Below are 26,762 nucleotides of genomic sequence, written 5' to 3' on the forward strand. Positions count from 1 at the left end.
TAGACATAACGCTCTGCTCGAATAGAATCAGTCACGAGTTGACGAATTGGCATGTATCAGATGAGGAATCATTATCTGATCATCGCTACATCTTCTTTGAACATTCAAATGTAACTGCGCAGACTTTGCGTTTTAGGAATCCCCGGTCAACAAACTGGGAACTCTACATTGAATTGGTTGCGACCAAATTTCATGGATATTCTCCGTCCATTGAAAATCCAAGTGATCTGGATGATGCCGTTGATACTACAACATCCTACATTATGGAAGCTTTTGAAGAAGCATGTCCTCTGCGGTCTGTAAAGACTACAAGAGGGACCTCATGGTGGAATTCCGATCTGACTAGACTCAGGAAACAATGTAGAAGGAGTTGGAACAGACGCCGTTCAGCTGGATCAGAGTCGTTCAAGTCAGCTCGCAAGGCTTACAAGAAGGCTCTTCGTTCTGCTGAACGATCCGGCTGGAAAAACCTTTGTACAAATGTTTCCAGTTTGAGTGAAGTCAGTCGGTTGAACAAAATTCTTGCTAAATCTAAGGATTTCCAAGTGAACGAAATTCGCTTACCTAATGGTGACTTTACTTCTTCCGATGAAGAAGTTTTAGAATGTTTATTCAATACACACTTCCCCGGATGTGTGGACATAGCATCTACGGATGAACCAAATGTCTTTTCATGTAGTTACGAGTCTCTGGCCTCGGCTCGCAGTATCGTAACTACTGAATCGATTCAATGGGCACTTAATAGTTTTGCTCCTTTCAAATCTCCAGGTGCGGATGGGATTTATCCTGTTCTGCTCCAAAAGGGGTTTGAGTTTATCAAACATGTTTTGAAAAAGCTACTTGTAAGCAGTTTTGCTACCGGGTATATTCCCAAATCCTGGCGTGATATTACTGTAAAGTTTATCCCGAAAGGAGGACGTGCGTCGTATGAAGAAGCGAAGAGTTTTAGACCAATCAGTCTGACCTCTCTTCTTCTGAAATGTCTGGAACGCATTATCGATCATCACATCCGTGATGTTTATTTGGCAAACATGCCTCTTCATGTGAATCAACATGCTTACCAATCTGGAAAGTCCACTGTGACTCTTTTACACAAAGTTGTATACGATATCGAAAAAGCATTCGCTCAGAAGCAATCCTGCTTGGGTGTTTTCTTGGATATTGAGGGTGCCTTTGATAACGTGTCTTTCGATGCCATATTGGAAGCAGCACGAAACCATGGGCTACCTACAATGATTACCAATTGGATTCATCAAATGCTCAAAAACCGACATTGCGTCAAGCAGCGATTCGAAAATTGAGTGTTTGCGGATGCCCCCAAGGGGGAGTCTTGTCACCACTTTTGTGGAATCTCGTAGCAGATACGCTATTGAGGCAACTCAATAATTGCGGTTTTCCAACTTATGGATTTGCCGACGACTATCTAGCTCTGATAGTTGGTATGTGCATAAGCACCCTATTCGACCTGATGCAAAGTGCTCTTCAGGTAGTCGAGAGTTGGTGTCGCCAATATGGCCTTTCGGTTAACCCGAATAAAACATCTATTGTTCTTTTTACGGAAAGACGAAACCGCGATGGAATTCGACCTTTACGTCTTTTTGGCACTGAGATTAATGTGACTGATCAAGTAAAGTATGTCGGAGTCATTCTAGATTCCAAACTTTTATGGACAGCTCACATTGATTTCAGAGTCAAAAAAGCTTGTATGGCCTTCGGTCAATGCCGGCGAACCTTTGGTAAAACTTGGGGCCTCAAACCCAAATATATCAAATGGATTTACACAACAGTTGTTCGACCAATATTGGCATATGGATGTCTTGTGTGGTGGCAAAAGGGCGAAGTGAGAACAATCCAATCAAAATTGGGCCATCTCCAAAGGATGTGCTTGATGGCGATGTCTGGTGCGTTCTCTACAACTCCCACAGCAGCGCTCGAGGCCCTTTTCGACGTTGCGCCACTACACATACATCTTAAACAAGAAGCACTTTCTTGCTCTTACCGTTTATGGGTACTGGATCTACTGAAGAAAAATCCAGTGAATCGTAGATCTACACACACTTCGTTGTTTCCACTTTTGGTGAATTGAGACAAAATTGTCCTTGCTCCAAGTGATCTCACAATTGCTTGTCACTTTCCTTACAGGACATTTACCACACAATTCCCTTCACGGGAAGAGTGGACGTCTGGCTATTTGGAAAGAAGTATATCAAACAATGTAGTATGTTACACTGATGGCTCCCTTCTTGAAGGTAGAGCTGGTGCAGGAGTATATTCTCGTGAGCTAAGGCTGAATCAGTTTTACTCACTTGGTAGAAACTGCACCGTTTTTCAGGCGGAAATATTTGCTCTTATGTGTGGAGTGCAATCAGCACTTCAACAGCGCGTAATGGGTAAAGTCATATACTTCTGTTCAGGTAGTCAGGCTGCTATAAAAGCTCTCGCTTCGGCCAACTCAAGGTCGAAGCTTGTTATCGCATGTCGAACTCAAATTGAGGAACTGAATTCAGTCAACTCTGTAAACCTTGTATGGGTACCTGGCCATTCTTCCATCGCTGGAAATGAATTGGCTGATGAGCTAGCTCGCGATGGAGCATCGCATGACTTCATTGGCCCTGAGCCGGCTATTCCTATTTCGAAGTGCTGGGTGAAGCTTCAGATAAACTCTTGGGCGGCAACTCAGCACAAGCAATATTGGAATAGTTTGGAGTCGTGTCGTCAAACAAAATTGTATATTACTGAGCCATCTCCAAAGGTGGCGAAGTATTTAACAAATCTGTCAAAGCAGAATTGCAGTCTCTTGGTCAGAGCGTTGACAGGCCACTGCCGACTCAACTATCACATGGCAAATATTCAGCGTGCTGACTCATTTGTGTGTGATAGTTGTGACTCCGATTATGGAACTTCGTATCACCTGATATGTAACTGTCCAGTTTTTGCGCAAATGCGATTCCAATTACTTGGTAAACACTTATTAAGTGAAACTGAATACAGAAGCCTGAATCTTCAGGACATCCTGTTATTCTTAACCCGCTGTGGTAATGAGCTATAGGCTCTCTTTACGCTCATGCGTTTTGCAGTGCCCTTTTTAGGGCGCTGTTCGAACCCATTGTGGTATGGAGCTACATGCTCTCATTTCGCTTATGCGATCTTCCCTCTTCAAGGGACCCCACTCCTATTTCCTCCCATCTTTCCCTTCCCTTTCCTCTCCCATCGGGTAGATGATGAAATAGGCTCAAATATGGCGATGGCACAAATCTCCCAACTGGTGGGGAACGTGCCTTTGGAGCCGGCCTTCTGATACCTGATACCTTGGGCACTAACCATTGGATTGCACGGGGATGATGTGTTCAAAATTCCTTTCAAATCTTCAGGATGGATCGGGAAAACGATTGATGTTGTCTATGCATTGCTGTTGATTCCGTGGTGTTTCACGCTGTGGTACAGTCCGACACAATTTGTGCCAATTTTGAGCTTTTTCAACACCGAGCTGCAAATAGTTGTGGCTCAGTTTGAAAGTCTGTTCGGGAAAGTTGTCGCAAATTACGCTTTGGATCCAAATGAAATAGATGAATTGACGCTGGAGCATCGCAAACAATTCTGGGTAGATCTGGATACCGCTTTTAAAAACGCTATTTTTCATCATTCCTCTTCTATCAGGTAAATGATATGCAATGGCACGTGCAATTCACATAAGAATAACTAAAATTTCTGATAACCAGTCATTTCGAGCTACTCAGGAAAATATCCGGGCTTAATTTCTTCGTATTTCTTTGTTCGAGCGCCGTTATCATAACCATCAACATCATTCCCATTATTATGAATCCTTCGTTCGAACATTTACCGATACTATTATGTTCTATAGAGTACGCATCCGAAACCTACCTGTGTTGCACAATGTTCGAAAGTTTACGAAATGAGGTATGTAACATGAGATTATTTCATAAGAATTTAGATGACATCGGTCATTTTGTCCCCCACAGAATCGTCGAATCGCCAGATACGTGTATGGAATCGATTGGCTTTGTGCGGTACGACATGACAACGAATCCGACGAAATTCACCGCAAATCAATCAAACAAAACGCCCTTATCCTTCACCAAAGGATCAACAAAGATTTTGCCATCAAAGCTGGAGGCATGTTCCCCCTCACCGTGGAGATGTTTGCCACGATGATGAAATCGGTGTACTCGCTGCTAACGTTGCTGCTGCAATCCATAGATTGAGAAATTAATCCAAAAAAGGAATTTCGGAAGGTTTAGAACTATTATTGGAAGCCGATGTTTTTCAGTACATTTATTTACGTGCTAAAGACAATTCACTGTTGCAGTGAAACTCATAACGACACATTGATTTTATTAGCAATTTGATATATTAGAAAGGCCACTCTACAATTGTTATTGCCTACGTCAAACAATTTGAAAAACGTTAATTTCAATTTTAAAAAGAACGCGAAAAAGATTAAATATGCAACAAATTTGTACTGTATTTCACATCTTTGCATGCAAATGTAATTTATAAACAAAAAATAATTAACATTTAAAGAACACAACATAGTTTTATTAATAATGCCGATTTTTTTTGTATAAAGCTGGATGGGTGTCTGCTTGTTCTTTCGCACTCTTTTTATGATCTTTACGTTTAAATGCTTCACCACAAGTTTAAATTTCAGAATGAAGGCATTTTCCGGTAATGGAAATCCTACTGTTACTCTTCCTTTGTTCAGAACTTCATACAAATTTGTATAAGAATACCTTCATAGATTTCCCAAAGGTTTCTTTCTTCCAAGGATTCCTCTAGATATTCAAGATTTTTTTCCTCTAGTTTTTTTTTTTTTGAATTACTTCAATTATTCTTCCGTAAATTCTTCCAGGATTGTTTTCCAACATTGCATGTAATTCCTTCAGAATTTCTTGTTCGGGAATTCTATTCCTCAACGGATTCCTCTAGGAATAGTCTTCCAAGGATTTTTATAGGAGTGGTAATCAATCTCCAGAGATCCTTCAAGGAATTTCACAGTAATTTATTTTTAATTTTTTACAAGTATTTTGCTCAAAGGTTCTCACAAAGATTTCAATAGAAATTATTAAAAAGATCACGAAGCAGGCTCTGTCCTAGTATGGACGTAACGCCAGAAAGAAGAAGAAGGATTCCCTTCAGGTATTTCTGCAAAAAAAAACATTAGGAATTTCTCCAAGATACCGTCACAAATTCAAACAGGAATACCTCCACGAAATGTTCATTGAATTCTGCGAATTTCTACTGCCTTCGTTATTATTTTTCTCGGAATTCCTTCAGGACTTTTCCCAAAAATCCCTTCAGGAACTAATCCAAGGTTTTTTTGTAGGATTTCTCTAGAGGTTTCTACAGATTTTCCTTCAGATATTTTTCCAGATGAGTTTCCTCAAACTCTTCCAAGAAGTTCTCCAAAAACTTTTATTTCTAGGCGTTCTTTTAGGAGTAGCTCCAAAGATTCCTTTAGAAAGAAAAGACTCGATAGAAATTCTTGAAAGAATTGCTTCTAATACATCTGCAGTATTCCTTCAGGGATCTCAGCAGGAAGGAATCCCTTCATGTAGTATTTCAGAAATCCACCCAGGAATATACAGGGTATCTCAACCTTCAACTCTCATATAAGGGGAACTCTGAGAAATGGCGTTTAGAGGATGCCCCGTGGATATTTAAAAAAATATTCCAATTTTCGTGAGTTATGTCAAACAAATATTTCTAGTTCAGCAAAAAAAAAACAAATTGCATAGTTTTTTTTGCAAATCCCTTGGGGTCTAAGCTATCTTGGAAGAATCACTGATTTTTTGAATGGCATGATTTTTTCAACATACTTTTATTTTATAACGTCAAAAGTGAGTACCGACGCTAGTATTATTTTTCATTTACGGGAAGATGGGGAATTGTCCAAGGAAAAACTTTGCCGAAGACCACATACCGCTAATCTTACGCGTTTTAGAGTTATTCACGATTTACTGAGGACAGAAATGTAACTTTTTACGTGTTTTTGCAGAATATCATACAAATGTGATCCAATTTCCAGCATATATCTCCATAAACTGGAGAACGCATCGTATTTCACATATAATTGTTGTTAAGTAAGGCTGGTTTATAATTTGGTGGACATGTTTCAGCTATTTAGTTTCGTACAAGAACTGACTGTTGAAATAACATAAAATTCATCTCTTTCACTTTATGTTAAACGACCATCATGTCAAATGTATTATGCAAAACGGTCTCGTGTAAATATGTTAATTCGAAAAGGGTTACCATTGCACTGTTTCCATTGTTTCGAATACTTAGGAAATAATTTTACAGCTATTGTACAGCATAGAGAATAGTGGCTTAAGCAATATTTACTCAAAAATTCAATTTAAAAAATTAAGGTAAAATTAAACGTAATAAATGCAGTGTTCTTGCGAAGTTTATTAAAAATATTTTTTTTGTTGACTTATAATAATGTTATGAGATTTTGTGCTAAGGCATCATCCACAAGTTACGTAACGCTCTAGGGGGAGGAGGAAAGTAGGCTCAAGCGATACAGCTCATACAAAATTTAAATTTTTTCATTAAGAAAGCGTTACGGAGGGGGAGAGGGCAATACAAATTTTAATGTTGCATAATAAATGGACGCTGCCTAACAGCACTACACTCAAAATAATCCAAACGTCATTGTTACGTGAAAACATACGTGGTTTTTTTCCATCGCACTTTTCACGTAGCTCTTACGTTAATCATAGGTAGCCCAGAATGAACGCATGAACTTTTGATCTTCGTCCATTCCACCGGCGCTACAAGTAAGAGCTACGTGGATTTTCCGGTAGCCTTTACGAAGCGTTTTAATAGGACCTAGATGGTTTTGCATTGAATTAACTAGAATATAGACCAACCTTATCTTTAATAGGCTTTGGAAGAAAACTAATTCCCAATTGGAAAATGTAAACAAATCTAAAAGATTGTGATATTTTTATATTCAATCTGAGCATTGTGAATCTTGTTTCCCAAATGTTGTGAGTATGTTCTGTTTTGTTGCAGCCTTCGCGTGCTGTAATTGATAGAGGTTATAAATCAGGTGTAAAATATGAAGTAATGCAGGGATTCTTCGGTATTCAAAGCATATTTACCTTAAAATCAATCTAACACAGGGTTTAAAGTTCAGCAGCTTCTGAAGTTCTGCAAAAATCAAGCGAGCGCCATCTTAGGATTTGAGTTCAACACCGAATGTAGGGAGTCGATGCCGGTTATGGACCCTTTGCGTATTATGGACCCCCTACAGAAAAACATAAAATTAACCATAAAAGCAACCTTATTCCTATGAAAATCCACCGGGGGAACTTCGATTGCATTGTAAGTCAGCAGTTTCAGGCAAAATATTTGGTTTGAGGCGCATAAATACAGATATTTGAACAGTTTTGTAAATGAAACCACACAAGAGGGTCCATAATACGCATTTCCAGGTGGGTCCATAATAGGCACGTCGGCAGCGAGCCGGATTACATGGGAATCAAATGGAGGGTCCATAATACGCAACGTCAAATTTGTAAACAATCCTATTATGGACCCCGGGAGGGTCCATAATAGGCATTCGGACAACAGTTTTCCAAATGTATATTTCTCTGGGAAAATCGTATGATTTTGTATGTTGCATGGGTGTACTGTGAAGTAAAGACATTGAACTTGTTATTAGACTCTACAAAACGTATATCTGCCTGATATATAATTGTGGAAAGGCGTCGAGAATGAATTTCAGCTACTAAGGGGTCCATTACTAGCATTGACACCCTACGTACAATATGCAGATGTCAAAATGAACTTAGGCACCTACATGAATTTCACGTAAGTGCGATAGGTAACCTCAGTAACAATTATCGATTCACTATTTGATGGTTATGAATGGCTTAGTGATCTTTATCTTAGTCAGGTGAAGTGAAGGCAAAATGAATTTGGAATGATCTACGTGATTTTTCACGTAGCAATGACGTTTGGATTTTTTTGAGTGTACAACACCATTAAAAAATCGAGCATGTGGAAGAAAAAAATCTAGATACCTTAAGGTGAAACATCTTGGAATCCAAAGATGGCCGTCACGATGGCCGACTTGTGCCCCCACTCACGTATTTTCAAAGGCACTAATATGGAGAAATACTAGGCCAACGTTCCTGATCTTATAAGCTTTCTGCTAGTGCACAAAGCTAAAATAAAAAGTGCACTTTCGTTGGATGCTTCCTTCGCGAGATTAGTGGCTTTGAAGTTTTGGTGCAATCTAAGAAGTTTGATTCCAAACTCTTTCACATTACAAACGTCTACCAAATAATAAATCCAGTCATAACAACAATCATATGCGAAATTTGGTGCGCCACTCGATTTTCTTCGGTTTATGAGAACATATGTTGTAAATTTTTAAATAACATTCTTCGAAAAATATCAAAAAAGTCTACTTTCTGCCCGCAGTAAATCTCGAATAACTCTAAAACGCACAAAATTAGGGGTATGATGTCTTCGATCAAGTTTTTCCTTACAAAACTGTCCATCTTTTAGTAAGCAAAGAATCATTCTAACGTTAAGTTTGATACTTACTTTTTACGATATGAAATGAAAATGTACTGAATATTCGAACATTCAAAAAATCAGTGTGCAATATCTTCGTTCAAAATTTTTTAATGATTTTTTCCAGATAGCTTAGACTTCAAGGGATCTGCAAAAACTATGGGTTTTACGAAATTTTTCTAAACTAGAAATATTTGTTTGACAAAACCTTTTTTTCAAAAATCTCGACGGGCAACCTCTAAACGTAATTTCTCAGAGTTCCCTTCATACAAGAGTATGATTGCAACATCCTCCGTTACCATATGGAGATTGAGCCCCCAAGTTTTCTGACAAAGTGAATTTTTGGGACACCCTTTGATTCTGCAGATATTCCTGCAATAATTCTTCAAGAAAAAACATCAGCAGTTACTCTAGGCATTTCTTGGAAACCTTACAAAATACTGCCAAAGATTTCTTTAGAGAATCTTTTTGAACTTCCCCTTTGAAATTTTTCAAGGATTCTTTCAGGCATTCCTTACAAAATACTGCCAAATATTTCTTTAGAGAATCTTTTTGGACTTCGCCTTTGAAATTTTTCAAGGATTTTTTCAGGCATTCCCTCAAAAATTCCTTTAAATATTCTTCTATCAGTTCCACAGGAAATAAGCAATTAAAATGAACAACTCGCTTGAGTGGAAGTTGTGCTGAGTTTACATAAAGCAAGTAAGATCCACATCACAATTGAAGGAATCTGAATTCAATGCAATTTGATTGCTTTATATATTTCGATGATGAGGATTCGTTCAATGATCACTTTAATATATTCCAGTTGAAGCATGAGTTTTGAATGATGAATCCGGATTAGTAGCACAAAAAGTAACAGCTGACTTGAACTCAGATGAACGACCTGTTTAGATTGAGCAAGTGAATTAAATTCCTTCGAGTTTTTCATTCAACAACGTGTTCAACTATCATTAAATTCCACAAGTTGTTCATTTGAATTAGACGAGAAGATTTACACGTTCAATTCGTATTCAGTTCAGATCAGTGTTGATAGACTCACACTCAAATCTCAATCAAATCGCTCTCCCGTGAGAGCAAACTCATTAGAGATCTGCTTCGCAAATCTCACGCTTGGAATTTTGATGCAAAATCACTCAATCAACTCAAACTGTAAAAAAAATTATTCAGTCACAAAACCCGTAAAAAACTCTTGAAACCCTAATGTTGTTGTTTTACGTTAGAAAGGATTATTATGATTCTACCAAACTAACAATAAATTATTGCCGTGTGCGAGTAAACTGTGGAAATACGAGACAATGAGTCAAACAAGTGAGCAACACATCCATGATTTTTTTGACTGCTGGGTTGCGTGATTGACAACTCAAGCATGAAAAATCTCAAGCGTGAGTTATGAGAAACTGAGTTTTTCACAATACTGTTTCAGATGCTCATTTTAATTGCTCTATATAAATTCCGCATTGGGCATGTTCCACTTCTTCGTTCAATTCGTGATGTATTGAGATAATGAGAATCAATCGAACGCTCAGTTGAATACATCTCAGTCAAAACAAGTGTTAGATTGCTCAATTCAAACGGTTCCCGTTTTCAGGCAAGCAAGTTGAATTCATTTAGTTTGACAACTCAGATGAACGACGTGTTTAGATTGAGCAATTGAATTGAATTACGTCAACTTTCTTTCATTTTAACTAAGTTGTTCTTATGAGTTGAACGGAAGCGTTTACACGTTTAATTAACATTCTACACAAATGCATTCAACTGAGTTTCACTTGTAAACTGCGCCTTAGAACCTTTCAACACAACACTTGAGGAAATTCCTCAAGAAGCTTCCTACAATTTCTAACGAAGTTACAAACGAATGAAATTATCTTTATTTGCAATTTTGAAAAATTGAACAACAAGATCAGCCCATAAATTCCTGAAGGCATTCGAGGAGAAATATATGAAAAAATAATGATAGATTTCCAGGACGAATCTTTTAAATATAATCTTTTTTTTTTGTTTTTATCTTCTGATGGTATTACCAAAGACAAATTGAAGACCCCCATGTCCCTTGCAGTTGCCCAAAATTTTATGGCTCATAAGGTAATCTAGAATGCCGTTCAAAGTTTACTGCGATCTGTCAAACTTGGGTACCTTTTGCACTACCGAGGGACCAAATGCAGTACTAGAAGTGGTACCCAATCTGAGCCCGAGTGGGACGGACCTGGTATTACAGAATGAATCATCTTCCTAGACAAGTGTCAGCGCGATATGCCAGAATGATGGAAAAAGCTTATAAACCTTTAGACATTATTATTGGGATTGGCTCTGAATATGATTTTGTTTGCCTACCTGATATATGCTACAAACATAAATTTTCTGATAAGGCTATGCAAATGTAACTAGTATCAATTCGAGGATCCCTTAATAATATAAGTTCACAAAGCCCTTTGTATTTTCAAACGAATAAAACTTATTTCCGTAATAGGCTCTTACAGTATCGGCGACTTTAGGGGGGTCTGTAGCCTTGAGGTTACACTTTCGCTTAATAAGCGGAAGGTCATGGGTTCGATTTCCAGCCCCTCCACAAAAAAAAACCCGTCCAGCCACCAGAAGACGCCTCACGGAGGACCGTGCTTTGGGGAGCACATCCATCCTCCGTCAGTATCAGATGGTGACTGAGACAAACTGACCCTCTTCGCAGGCAGCTAGCCTCACTAACAGCAGAGCTCTCTCCTACCTGCTCGGTGTGAGAGTAAAAGAGTAGGAGAGAGTGAAAGCATATGTATACTGCTTCGCGACTAAAAATGGGTGAACCAACGTGCGAAGTTCGATTTTTGACCAACTTCGCCGCTTCGCAGCTCAATTCTCAATAGTGCGCATAATGCACATGGCGGCCGGCATAGATGCGCACTATAGCAAAGCGACTCGCGACGCGGTGAAGTTGGTCAAAAATCGAACTTCGCACGTTGGTTCACCCATTTTTAGTCGCGAAGCAGTATATATAGATAAGTTGAAAATAGATCTGTATCGGTAAAGAAGCTACAGATCAACTGATTCCGGCACAGTAGTGGCCACGAGCACAGAGTGCCTTAAAAAAAAAGTATCGGCGACTTTGGAATTTATTTCGGTAAGTATCGGGTATTGGCAATCTAGTATCGCTGCGCTTGGATGGTTCTTCCTAACCTAACCTAATCGTAGTGGTAGCTTAACAACACAAATTACAATATTTCATACTATCTACATGCAAGACTTTCATCGACAAAGAAATATAAACTAATACTTACTGCTTATTCTTAGGGTAAATGAACTGCTTTCAGCCTGAATAATGTTGTGTGTATAATACAGTTTACGTGGAACTTTAAGCAGTAAATGGAAAGATGTTAGTGCAGCGTGGAAAATTATATTACTACAGAGAGCCGAAATGCAAATATGAAAAAAAAAATGAAAATGATTTAAGCTCTTCATGACATAGTGGGCGCAAACATTCATAAAAAATATAATAAAGTTTACATTCCCATTCTGCAAGCAGCTATATAGAAAAACACAGCGATTGGGAGGGTGTTGGAAAAACTGCAACTTCGAATAACAAACGTACACTCCCGTGCAAAAGTTTGGGTTCACTCTCTCAAAAACATACCAAAGTGTTCTGTCCATATCTCTGTGATAACGCGTCCAATTGAAACTCTCTAAGACGCATTCGAAAGGCAAAGAGTTATTCTTACTTCGTATGTATTTTTCCAAAAACATTTTTTAATTTTGTATAGGGGAACTTACGTATTCTCGGCAGTCTAAGCCGATGCCGCGCTTCTTTTATAATATTCTCGGACATCAGCAGATGAATTCCGTGTTTGTCTGTTAACATTAATGCGTTGCTCAATTTTCTATCGATTCACACCGACAGACTTGTCAAAATGCTTTTGGAAACGTTTTTACAATGCTGCGAACATCTCTTGTCAGTGTGACTATTGTCGGCAGCCTCATTCTGTTCGGCAACTTTCCCATAACAACTGCTGGTGAATCGCTTCGGCAGCTCCAAATCAGTCGCATTTTGAGGCGTGTTTATTTGAATTGATGACATCTCTGGTGGTATTGTTTGTTTGTCAGTCTCGGAAATCTCGTCAGTGGGAAGCGGACAGAACCAAGAATCATCTGAATGGTTTCAATGACGTGTTTTGATAGAATAATACTGTTAAGGCCGCACGGGACGTCATCATAATCACCCTATCCATTTGAAGAAGCAAATCCCAAGAACCACTCCATACATCGATGCGAAAAATGTATCACTATGATTCTATATATGTAGTGCACAACCTAATACATTTTCAGCTTCATCGGTTCACTAAAACTCGAGATTTGCTTTCACAAAGTTTTGATGATGATTGTTAGAGCGAGACAAAAGATAGGGAAAATAACACGGTCTCCCGTGTCCCCTTAATTTTGGCGTTTGAAATTTGGTTGCCGAAAATAGTCGAATGGTGCCGAAGCCGTAAGTCTCCCTACTAAATTTTTACTTAAGTCGTGACATATTTTTAAAAAACACACTGAAAAAACATAGCTAATTTCCTCAGAATTGGGGATTTTTTTTTATTACCGTACGGGTTTGGGCCGAAGGGTCTCAAAATTGACCATGGATCAGGAACTAAAGAAAAGTACATCCTAAAAGTTACCAGAATTGAAGTTTATAAAGTTTCTTTCTTTAAAATATTTTATTAAAAAATTTCCGCGAGTTCGGGCATAGATTTTCCAGCTTTTCTTTATTAATTTTCCCAAAGGTGGAAAATTTTGTGGAAAACTTTTTCCAGTTCATATTTTGTTTTGGATTTCTGAAAAAAATTTACTTAAATTTTCATATAAAAACTTTGTTTCTACAATGTTTCGTTCTTGAGTTATGATTTTTCAAAAAAAAGTCTTATATGGCACATCTGGACATTTTTCACAAAATTGGCCATAACTCAAAAACGAAAAAAAAAAGTGCATTCTTTACGATTTTCCCAACGGCGGAAAATTTTGTGGAACACTTTTTCCAGTTCATATTTTTTTGGATTTTTGAGAAAATTTTCTTAAATTTTCATATAAAAACTTTGTTTCTACGATGCTTTGTTCTTGAGTTATGATTTTGCAAAGTAAGTAGTGTCAAAGGAAAACAAAAAAAATCCACCTGAGTTTTCCGGAAAAATAGGCGACCCTGATTTTTTTTTTTCATTTTTTTTATTCATATACCCATGAGCCCTGCCTGTGGAAAAAGTTTCATGAAAATCTGAGACCCTTCGGCCCAATTTGTACGATAATAAAAAAAAAAACCCCAATTGGATCATTTATTCCGCAAAAAATTCGTGAGCGCCCTTCAAAGAATATAAGATTACGATTCTAATGACACCTTGTTTTATTTTTTTCACAACTTTAAGAAAAAATGTAGTATACAAAATTCAAAAAATGTTTTTGGAAAAATACATACGAAGTAAGAATTACTGCTACCCCAACGTGCAGCTGGTTCCAAAATGTAAACAACCATACAAAATTACGATCAAACAATGATGAAGGCGTAATAAATTTTCGCGAAAACGTCTCTTTTATGAATTGAGCACAATTTGCTGATCAAATCGCCAGCAGCGCACTGCAGTAGCACGTCGTACACGACTGCTTGCAAAAACTATCTTTCAATCGCATTGATTAGCTGAAATTTTGCGAATAAATATTTTTATTATTATATATATAATATAAATATAAATCCGCAGTAGACCGTTGATTAATAGACCGTTAAGTGAGAACCACAGAGCCATGCCCCATGTGCTTCCCAGATAGCCGGATTAGAAGTGCGAAAATTCTATATATAAAAAAATACATATAAGCTGATGTAAGAGTGGGGTCATAATGGTGTCTAAGGGAGAGGGGCATAATGGACTTCAAGACGATTTAAGAAGGAATTTGATAATAGAGGGATTCCACGGAGGCATGCAAGTCGATTCTGATCGACCATTTCAAAAATATCTGAAACTTTGCACAGTTTTTCAGTTCCATCTAAATCGTCATTTTCCGATATCAAATCTTCAAGTTGAGTCACGACTAACTTTTCAAAAGGGTGTATGTGAAAATGGTTCAAAAATATTCAAAAAGCTGCACAGCAAAAACGGTTCGTTCGATTGTTAGACAACTAAAGAAACAAAGTTAGACAACTAAATAAAGATTCAAAAAAAAAATACACAAAGTAAAAAAAAAAATTTTTGCATTAAAAAACATCATTTTTGTCACAAAAACTCAAATATCTTAAAACCAACGTAATTTTTTGAGGGAAAACGGTCCATTATATTAGCTATCTACCATAAAAATTTGGTGATGGTAAGCCAATAAACAAAAAAGTTATGACATTTCAAATATTTCACAAATTTGACACTTAGTGAAAAAAAAAAATTTTTTTTCATTGTTAATTTTTTTTAGGACCGCAGTTTGTTGCTGAATTTTTTGTTAAGGGTACCACATGAGGTTAACAAGTTGTTTTCATGATATTTTATTTAATTATTCATAACTATTATAGCATCTATTAGAAAGTTAGACGCGATCCAGTGTTGTGATCTAAAGTCTTGATAGTGTCATATTTTTTATTGTACGCAACTGAAGAAAAATTCTCTCAATAGTGTTGAAACCTTTTGATAAAAGAAACCTATAAGAAATCTAATATTGAAGACAAAAACCACAAAAAAAGTTTTCTATACAGGTATACGACTAGTTTACCTGCAAAAAGTTTACCTCGTAGAGAACAAGGCGGGTCTATACCCAGGTGATCTAGTATACGTAAAGCAGGTCGGTTTTCTCGGCGCTGGTTTTCTCCACAAAGTTAAAATCTGATTACACCTGGGTATAGACCCGCCTTGGTAGAGAATAGACTTTGTTAATCATATTTGGGAGAAAGCGAGTAACTTCAACAACATCAAAAACATGATAGGTACATACCATGAACATACTCACGAAAAAGCTAAAAATATACTACCACTATGGTTATAAAAGATTTAATTGTAAAATTTTTCTTCAGTCAAGCAAACGACACCAAACTAGTCAGTAAAAACTTAAAAGTGATTTTGTTTATTAAAATCTAACGAGCAACATGAGTAGTCGCTTTCTCAACTGTTGCAGGCCGTTTGCAGAAAAAAAAGTGTTCGAAAGAGCTACGAAATCTCACCGAAAGCACCATAGATAAACTGAAAGCGGCTGGTTATGCTCCAATGTCTACATTGAATACAAATTTACGCATTTGTACGTCCTGCCGTTTAAACGTTGACAAACGGGCAATCTGTACATCATCGGTGGATCAACAACTGAGGAATTACTAGATGCACCGACAACAACTGAGGAGTTACCAGAAGTACCAAGTGCAGATAGTCTTGCCACGGTACCATCAGCGACATCTGTTTCAACAAATCAATCAGAAGATGAGTGCATCCAGAAGGTCAACATCGAACGCTTCAACGAAGGGATAGCTGGAATAAAAGTGACTCCGATTAAATGGACGAAGATGGGTTACGTCAATTATCCCGAGAAAAAATACCGTGAAATCAACGAAGCTGTACGAAGAAACCTCTTCAAATTAGGACCTGAGGATGTGGAAAATACAGACTACGATGAGGTAATTATGAATATGAAGGAAAGGTTCTCGAATCTAGCCACGACAAGGAAAGAAAAATTATTGATTTTGTCGGTGCTGCCAAGCTCGTGGTCTATTCAAGACGCCATTGATGAGTTCAAAACCAATAGAAATACAGCAAAAGAGGCAAAACAATTCAAAAATAACTGTCTTGCAACCAAAAATGCTAGGTCGAGTACTTCATTAACAGAAGAGACAAAAGAAAAAATAATTCAATATTTTGAAGACGATGAAGTAAGTAGAGCTATGCCTGGCCAAAAAGATTATGTATCTGTAAAAAAAGATGGAAAGCGTCAAGCAATCCAAAAACGATTAATGATGACTACTTTGAAAGAAGCGTATACACGCTTCAAGGAAATTAACGAAAATATTAAGGTAGGTTTTTCCTCATTTGCAAGCCTTCGTCCAAGGCAATGCAAGCTTCTATCCAATTCAGGAACCCATAATGTTTGTGTGTGCACAACACACGAAAATATTAACCTAATCTTACATAGTTTGAAAAGAATCAATTTATCAAAGGATATTAAAATGTTAACTGGTAGTCTTTTGTGTGAAAATACAACATCAAATTGCTATCTACGATCTTGTTCGGATTGTCCAGATTCTTCATCATTGGACTTTATTCGCTGAGTTTGAAGAAAATTATATTGATCAGTTATCATTTGAGCAATGGGTGACCACGGATAGGTGTGACCTAGAAACTATTGTAAAACCTGTAGATGAGTTTGTGTCATTTTTTTGCTTGAAATTAGAAAGTTTAATTCCTCACGACTTATTAAAACAGTGCAATCCCGCTTTTTAAAAAATACGAAAAATACATTACAAGATGGTGAATTTTTAGTCATTTGTGATTTTTCTGAAAACTATAGCTTTGTATTGCAAGATGAAGTGCAGTCCCATCACTGGAACGTACAACAAGCTACAATTCATCCATTCGTTATTTATTTCAATGGAAGTACGCAAATTGAACATTCTAGTTTTATTGTAATTTCCGAAGATTTAAGACACGACTCAGTATCTGTAAATTTGTTCATTGCCAAAATGATTAACTTTTTACGCGTTGATAAGGATAAAGAAATCAGAAAGATATATTTCATGTCTGATGGAGCAGCATCGCAGTACAAAAACCGTAAGAAATTTTCGAGCCTATGTCAATTTAAATCAAAGTACGGAATTGATGCAGAATGGCATTTCTATGCTACGTCACATGGCAAAGGTCCTTGTGATGCTATTGGAGGAACCATAAAGCGCATGGCCACAAGAGCAAGTTTAGCCAAAGAACGTGAGCATCCAATTAAAACTGCAAAAGAACTATTTGATTGGGCGAATCGCAGAAAAGAAGAAGATTTAACAAAATTATTATTTTGTTTTACTACTACTGAAGAGTACGAATTAACGGCATCAGAGCTCAGCGAGCAATATAATAACGCGAAAACGATCCAAGGAACCCAAAAATTTCACTGTTTCATTCCATTGTCAGAAAATAAAATTAAAGCAAAACTATACTCGAACTGTACTGATAATGATGCAAAAGTGTTCGATATTGTAAAAAATTGAATAACAATAAATAAATAAATAAGTATTAATAAAATGTTTTCATGATCTCATAACGCATACCCAAATCCAAAACTTTTAAAGTTTATATATAACATTTAGAAACTCATCGATCGTACTCTAAAAAAAATATCCTGGTAAAAAAAAATTTTATTTTCGTGTAATCTGTTAATTCATTTTAATTTATACATATATGCATATACATATAACATTTATACATATACATAATATTTATACATATAATATACATAATACTAATGAATACATGAAAACGACTTGTTTAATTCACGCAAGGCCCTTAACAATAAAATCAGCAACAAACTGCGGTTCCCGTAATAATTTACACCGAAAAAAAAAAATTTCTACTAAATGTGAAAATTGTGACATGTTTGAAATGTCATAACTTTTTTGTTTATTGGTTTACCATCACCAAATTTTTATGGTAGATAGCTAATATAATGGACCCTCAAAAAATTACGTTGGTATTCCGATAGAGTTTTGAGATATTTGAGTTTTTGTGTCAAAAATTATGTTTTTTAATGCAAAAAAATAATTTTTTTTACTGTGTGTATTTTTATTTTTTGGTAGATAGCTGATATAATGGACCGTTTTCCCTCAAAAAATTACGTTGGTATTCCGATAGGGTTTTGAGATATTTGAGTTTTTGTGTCAAAAATTATGTTTTTTAATGCAAAAAACATTTTTTTTTACTGTGTGTATTTTTTTTGGAATCTTTATTTAGTTGTCTAACTTTGTTTCTTTAGTTGGCTAACAATCGAACGAACCGTTTTTGCTGTGCAGCTTTTTGAATATTTTTGAACCATTTTCACATACACCCTTTTGAAAAGTTAGTCGTGACTCAACTTGAAGATTTGATATCGGAAAATGACGATTTAGATGGAACTGGAAAACTGTGCAAAGTTTCAGCTCAATAGAAAAAAATGAATTAAAAAATTTACCAAATTTTGGTGCTGTTGCTTGGAATCACTCAATAATAAGATGGAAGATTTGACAGGGAAATTGAATATAAAGACCCATTTATAAATTTCGTAACGCTGAAGGGGGTGGGTGGTTTTCCTTAAAATGTTACCATCTCGTATGAAATTGATAAGTAAAATGTTTTATTTTTTAGCGTTATGACATTTGTAAATTAACCCTAATAAGATAGTGGGTGTCAAGGGGTTACACAAAAATGTATAATCAACCCCAAAGCCACTATGCCCCCTACTGGAATACTGCTTGTCCCCTGAAAAGTAACGTAAATGGCATTGGATCGCGATGTTGACCTCCCCTAAGACCCCCATGGACACTTAGTCTTCTCCCGAAACATATAAGCTAGTATAAACGGAGGGTCATAATGGGGCAGGATTTTAATGGGTTATTAGGCGATATGAGAGGGGAATTCATTAAAATAAGATGGAGGATGTGCCGAAAAATGTATACTCAACCCTAACCCCGCCTACATCTCTACTGGAATCGTGCATGCTACCCTGAAGAGTACTGTAAATGGCCAAGAAATGCGAATTTGGTAAAATTTTGCAAAAACTTTGAAACTAATATAAGCTTTTTTCAAATTTTACCAAGTAGTTAGCCAAGCGTACATCAATTATGCTGTATAAATTGTATAAACATCATTCCGAGCACCGTAGTTTTACAGATTTTCAAAACCATTTTACCAAAGAGTTTACTCCTGAGTAGCTGAAACATATGAATCTGAAATTGCGGAAGGCTGAAACATTGAAAGGCAGATTTTTCTTATTATAGTTGGTTCTTAGCCTTAGTTTGAAAACTATCATTTCGTAGCTTTACCGGATTTGGAAGATGAGAGTCTTCCCAGCATTGAAAAATAATGGTTTTCTTTAGTAAATTGCATCTTTTTATGGGGGTGCCCATCTTGCCCCGCAGTTTTTTTGATCGATGATAAAAAAGCTATTTTTTAACGTGTTATTTGGAAAACTATTTATCACTTTTTAAAACTTTTGATGGTTGGAGGTCAAAGTAATAATGTAAAAGATAAGGATGGTTACCAATTTTACCAAAATAAGAAAGTTTAAGTAGGCTTTAATTGTGCTTATCCTTAGGGTGCTCATCTTGCCCCGCCTGACCCTATAATCAATTTGTTCAACCACCCCAATTGATATGATTAAAAGTTAACAACAAGCACTCACATTCGAACGACAGCCTTTGTATCACAACCGTATATTTCCCCACAACCGAGCACATTTTTCGCGTTCATGCACAAACTAAACAAAATCTAAACGATGGATCTAGGCTTTAGTAGTTAGTATGAAGCGATATGGGTGCAAATTAGTAACAGAAATGGTGCGACGATGATCAACGTGATTTCGTCAAACTGGACGAAATCATTGATCATTAGGTAGAAAGCAGTTCACTCTAAAACTATGGGTTCTTAAGTAGCTAAACATTTGGTTCCTGACTGCGGCGTTTTTCTTACTACTCTTAATCTTTATGGTAAAATTATTGCACCACTGTATCATGGTCCCCTAATCTAGCGGTAATCTTAAGTAGTAGAGCTTATATTATAAAAAATAAAATCGATTAAAAAAACAACTTCCAATTCCTCAGAATCGGAATAAGTTAAAAACGTTACCATCCTACCTTAGTTAGTATTTACAACGGAACAAACGGAGCACTTACTCCCTCCGTCTCGCTACAATTCAAGCCCTCTCGCCATGCACCCGGAACCGGTACAGGCACGTGTAGCGCGCATTGCCGTGGTTGGTCTCGATGCGAAGCTCCACGATGCGGAACGTCCGTCCCACCAGCTCCGGTCGCGTCGGATCATCCACCGGGAAGTACTGCAGCGCGGCGCCATTGTCCAGGTACTGGTAGTTACCCAGCTGGATCGGTTCCTGATCGTTTTCGGTCGCGAGACCCTGTGCACGAAATGGGACGAGATTAAATGATGATTAAAAATGGTTAAAGCGCTTATCGATTGCCTGGAGTCATTTCTACACTGAAGAAAATCGTTACAGCAATTCAACGAGAAATGCGTAGCAGTTATCAACTTCGAGTCTTTAAAAGTTTTCGCACATCTGAATGTATTATAAGGCTTTTATACTCCGGTGAAATGGTTCATAATGAGTACGAATCCTTTTCAGTGTAGTTGATGAATCACAATAAAGTAAATAATTTCACTAAACGATTACTAAACGCGTTCATGCGACTCCTATTAAATCATATCGTTTTTCATCAGACGTACGACGGCAGTTATAATTGTTATTAGATTGACATGCAAATACGATTTACGCTACTTTTTTTCTACTCGGCGACAACGATACACATATAGATAGGACAGCATGCATGTCCTCAATGGTCACTTTTTATCAATGTTTCTTCTCTATCGATGTGTGATGAATGCGTAGATAATTAATAGATGCACGTATGTCATGTAGTGGCAAAAAGGAACGGTGGAACCTACCCAAACGGAGAAATTCTTCGGGGCGGAATCAATTTGTCCATTTGGTGCAAGCAGTTTAGAGATATGCTCCAGCGAGAAGCCGGTCACGACGATGTCGCTATTCAGCTGGATGACTGGGGAAGAGATAACGGGAGAAAAGGAGAAAAATAAGAGAAGAAATTTGGAAAGCGTTACAATATTTTAAATCTTTATGGGGATTTTTTATGTGTTTGATTTCTATGAATGACGAGTAAGCGATGAGATGATGAAGCACATGGAGTGACACTTATGGGTTTATACTACGAGTGGGGTGCGGTGAGTATTGTCGGTCTCGAGGTGACAATTCTCGACTCGAGTGAAGTGACTCACCGTGTAAATCAAATGGAGAGTCACTTCACTCGAGAATTGTCAACTCGCTATACGATACCGAAGACAATGAATAGTCGTTAATTGATAGGCAAGTTTAAAAGCTCATGTATTATCTTATGATTGATTGCAAAAACATCACTACCCGAAACTTTTACGAAATTGTGCTATTTAAAAATAAACTTAAACAAATAGATTTTAAATATATGCAAAATATGCCAAAATACTGTTATTTTTTATCATTTCTAAATAATAATAAATATTTATATATGGGTATATAAATTGTTCTATGTATCTACACAAGTATCTACACTACTCATCAAAAGTGTAGAACGTATTGCAATACTCTTACTAAATGTACCCTCTGCTGTTTGTCGAGCGGTAGAATGAATATCAAGAATCATAAAAAATGTGGAATGAATATCGTCTGTCACGATTACATTTTTATAAATCATAGAATGTGCATGAATGTTAGAAATGTCCGATCGAACAGTTCTCGCTTAATTTATGATCTCGCAATAAAAGCCATTGATAGGTAACTAAGTAAGTAGCTTGTTGTTACTGAAAAAAAGAATAAATTTACACGTTATTTACCAATGCTACGATAATGAGAAGATCTTACTCTATCCAGAAATGGCGATAGTTTTTATTTTTATTCATTCATCTGCCTAAAAACACTGGATTAGCAATGACTTTAACCCTCTCTTTCCCATGGTAGCACAGGTCCACTGATCCACTGATTTTCAACGAACGCGGGCTAAACCGAATTGGTACGAGTAGCTCAATAATAATTAGAATAAATGTATACGCTCATTTGTCTTATTAAACATCGAAATAAGTGACCTAAAGGTCAAACTATTGAAAAACAATCAACTGACTATTGAAAAACTATCAACAATTTTTATTGTGGTTTTGAATAATATAGCTTATTTGGAACAAATTTTGTTCAAGCATTTTTTTTAGAAACGCCATTTTGATAGTTAAATTGTCGAACAAAGCTGTGGGAAAGAAAGGGTTAAGGGCGAGATCATAAGTTATGTGTGTCACAGAGAAAGTGACTCTTATTACGAAAAAAGTTAGAAATTAACAAAACCGAGCTGTTTTCTAACCGTGGTCAGCTGCATTCAATTTAATTTACATTTGTCTTTAGCTGTGATGTTAAAGTCACCAAAATAGCTTTGGTGAGCGAATTTGACGGATAGCGCCGACAATTTTTGTCGCATAGGATTCATCGAATGTAGCGCGGTTGTTGCACCATGGCCAGATTCATTTCCCGAGCGCGTGCACGGAAAGAAATAACAATTGTGATTTAAAAAAAAACAGTAGCGGAAAATCAACTGATGATCATTGTCGTTCTACTATTATCAAACATTTTAATAAAAATAAAATGCTTTTAGAAGTGCGCAGCAATGGTAAATCGGTCTGATGTATTCTGCGCAGTTCATATGTATTTTCCACACGTTCTCCTATAATTGTTTTTAATCCACTTCGATACCGTCAATCCGCCCCCAAACTGGATGGCGTACACTCAGCTTAACGCAATTTATAATTAAGTATTGAGTTGTATATATTAGTATATATTAGTTGTGGTGCTAGAGGACATATTGAAAATTCACTGAGATTCTTTCAAAAACCCTTCTGAAATTATTATATGTAGTTATTTCTTTGATCGCTCTGATTTTTCCAATAACCTCCTTGGGACTTCCTATTGGACTATCCCAGAAACCCATCTTGGGTTATTATGGAAATCCTTTCAGGATTCTGCTGTAAAATTCTGGAATTATGTCGTAAAATTCTGGAATTCTGCCGAAAATGATTTAATGATTGCTTTCCAGTGTTATGGAATCTATTTTAAAAATCTGGGTTCGGGGATTCTCACAAAATTTATCCAGAATTTTTCCGGAAATTTCTTCGTGATTCTTTAGAATTTTTTTCTAAGATTTTTCAGAAAAAAAAACTCTGTGATTCGTCTGGAAATTCAAAAGGAAGTGTTTTTGATTTTTTTCGTGATTTATCATTGATTTTCCTTGAAAATTTTCTTAAATCCTTGGCAAAATTTTCTAAAAATCCCTCTTGACTTCAAATGGAAATCCTCCAAGAAAACTACCGGACAGCCACTGGGACTTTAAAAAATACCTATGAGATTCTTTGATTACTGATTTCTTTTTCTGAGCATCTTTTGAAAGTGACTTTTAAATGGTTCTGGAAATTCCATTTGAAATTATTTCGTAAATCTTTCTGGAGCTCTTCTGGACATCGTAATTAGGGTTTATTCACAAATTTCATAACGCTAAAAATGGCCTTTTTCGACACCAACCCACCCCTTCGTAACGCTTTTTGTATGAATATTTTACAAATTTTGTATGAGCCATAACATCACGAGGACACCCACCCACCCCCTTCAGCGTTATGAAATTTGTGAATGGGCCCTTATTCTGGAAAATATTCATGAAATCGTCTGGATGTCTGTGACTTTTCATTGAATCTTCAGGGATTCTTGCGAAATAACTTGTGGGATTCTTTTGGATATCACTGTAAAAAACATTCAAAATCCATTCGAAATTCTTCTGAGATTGTTTCAGGAATTTACGAGAATCCTTAAAATAATTCCTTTAGAAATCTCCCTGATAATATTTTAGTGATTTCTCTGTGGTTCTTCTGTAAATCGACCTGGGATTCTTCCGGAAATCCTCCTTTAATTCCAAAGCAATTTCCAGAAGAATTTTCAGAAGGATATTTTTAAGAATCCTGTATATTTTTCCCTAAGAATCTCAATGTAATTAAACAAAATACCAGAACAATTTACGGTTGAATCCCATAAAAACTTCCGGTGGAATTCTTGAATGCTTATTATTCAAGCAGAATTCCAGTCGTATTTCCGGACAAATTTCGGCAGGTTTTACGGAAGAATCCCAGCAGAATTTCTTGAAAAATTCCAGTAAAATTTCTGGAAGAATCTTTGAAAGATGTTTTGAAGTCCTCCAGCAGGATAACAGAAAGAAATCTGGGGGTATTGTAGAAGAATTTCCGAAAGAATCCTAGAGAGATAGTCGAAATAATAACAGTTTTCTTGAAAAAATCAGGATACTCCCAGAGTCTAGAGGTAATTCGGAAAGAATTTCTGCAAGAATCCTTAACAGAAGGATTTGAAGGATCCTCAGAAAGATTTTCTAAAGTATCCCAGAAGGCTTCCCGAAAGAATGCTAGAAAGATATCTGGAAGATTTCCTACAGTATTTTTGGAAGAGTCCCAGACAAATTTCAAGAATATGGACGTAAAAATCTCAGTGGCATTTCTAGAATAATTTCAGAAAGATTTTCGGAAGCATCCTCGAAAGTATTCTAAAGGGATTCCGAAAGCATCTCAGGTGATTTCCGGAAGAATACCAGAGGTATTCTCATAATAATCCCAGAAGTATTTCCGGAAAAAGGCCAGAGTTATTTTCAGAGGAATTCTCGACAAATTTGAAGTAGAGTCGTAGTACATTTTTTGGTAAAATCCTCTAAAAATATCCAGAAGAATTGCATCAGGATTTTTGTTAGAATCTTCCATTGAATTTCCGAAAGAATCTTCGAGAATTAAGATTCGAATTTGATTTCCAGGATTTCAAAAGTAATCCTTAAGGAGATAACCGCAAACTCACATACAGATTTATGCAAATATTCCAATATGATGTCCAGAAGAATCACAAAGGATATCCGAAAGAATCTCAGATATAGTACCGGAATGCTAACGATTTTTTTTAGATGAGTCCAAAAGCGATATCTGGAAGTATTCTGTGATTTCCAGAAAAACTTAGAGAAAAATCAGAAATAATCTCAAGATTTCCAGAACAATCCCAGAGAGGTTTTGAAGCATTCATAAGTGATTTAACGAAGAATCCCAGGAGGGAAATTCCATAGAATTCTGGAGTAATTTCTGGACCAATGTCTTTTTATATGCTGTATCAATATTTACAAGTAATTATAATAAATAAGTATTTATGGAACAGTAACAATTTTAATTTATCGCCATAATTGAACGACAATTTTAATTAGAATGTGCATCCACCACATCATCCCTCTCAGAAGGATTGTGATTCTCAATATTTTTTTTTTTTTTTTTTTTTTGCGGTGATTCAGAATTGTAATCACATACTAGTTTAATTGTATGTGGTGTCATTCAATATTTAAAATAAGATTCGTTAAGCCGAACATGTTGATCCTTCGACATGAACCAACGAGTATTGCTTGAAATAATGAGACTGTTTCGATTACTTTGATTACTGATTTCTTTTTCTGAGAATCTTCTAAAAGTTACTTTCAAATGATTCCGAAAAATCCCGTTTGAAATTATTCCGTGAATCTTTCTGCAGTTCATCTGGATATCGGAATTATTCTGGAAAATATTCATGAAATCTTCTGGATGTCTGTGAATATCCTTTAAATCTTTCAGGGATTCTGGCGAAATAACTTCTGGGATTCTTTTGAATATCACTGTAATTTGGATTTAGAATTTTCATGGGATTATTTCAGATATTAACGAAAATCCTTCATACAGAACTGATGTTTCTGTGAATCGCCTTGGAATTGGGTCCTAAAATGTTTAATGAAATCTTGTTTTTATTCAATAACACGAAAGAGCACCTTACTGCAACTACTTTAGCAATTTTTTCCGCTCAAATAACGGCTATATCATGTTTAAACTTTAATTTAAAAATTGGGTCCATAAATGAACCTTGACACTTAAGATCAAAACCACCACAGGGGTTTTAGTTCGACCACTGGGGTTGTTCCTATCTGACATTTCGGAAGGGACACGGAAAACAAAATACACCCAAAATTTGAGTTTAAGCCAAGGGGTGCGACAAAATTAAAAAAAATGTTTTTTGGGCTCAAATCAACGGAAAACATTAGAAAATTGAGTAAACATGTGTTATTGGCCTAAACTTAAGCGTTTGGCATTAAAATAGGGACAGGGCTTTAGGACCCAATTCTTCTGGAAATCCTTCTATAATCCCAAAACAATTCTCAGAAAAATTTTCAGAAGGATATTTTTAAGAATCTCAATGGAATTTCTGAAAAATACCAGAACGATTTACGGTTGAATCTCACGAAAACTTCCGGTGGAATTCTTGAATGATATCCGGAAGAATGACAGTCGTATTTTTGGATAAATCTTAGCAGGTTTTACAGCACAATCCCAGCAAAATTTATTGAAAAATATAGAATAGAAAGATATCCAAAAAAAAAAAAAAAATCCAACAGGATT

At 36.4% G+C, this 26,762-nt stretch overlaps 1 protein-coding gene across 4 annotated transcripts in view; it reads right to left on the reverse strand.

The window, feature by feature from the left end:
- Positions 1-19,891: 19,891 nt before the first annotated feature.
- LOC5569218 overlaps positions 19,892-26,762 on the reverse strand; it is an 85,558-nt gene continuing 78,687 nt past the window's right edge. For all 4 annotated transcript variants that reach the window (XM_021840911.1, XM_021840908.1, XM_021840909.1 and 1 more), the window contains exons 6-7: positions 21,168-21,280; positions 19,892-20,622 (exon numbers count right to left, since the gene is read on the reverse strand). In XM_021840911.1, coding sequence (XP_021696603.1) covers positions 20,404-20,622; positions 21,168-21,280 — 332 coding nt within the window. In that variant the 3' untranslated portion in view covers positions 19,892-20,403. The remainder of the gene's footprint in view (positions 20,623-21,167; positions 21,281-26,762) is intronic.

The sequence above is a fragment of the Aedes aegypti genome, chromosome 2, assembly GCF_002204515.2.
Source record: "Aedes aegypti strain LVP_AGWG chromosome 2, AaegL5.0 Primary Assembly, whole genome shotgun sequence".
NCBI classification, from domain to species: domain Eukaryota; kingdom Metazoa; phylum Arthropoda; class Insecta; order Diptera; family Culicidae; genus Aedes; species Aedes aegypti.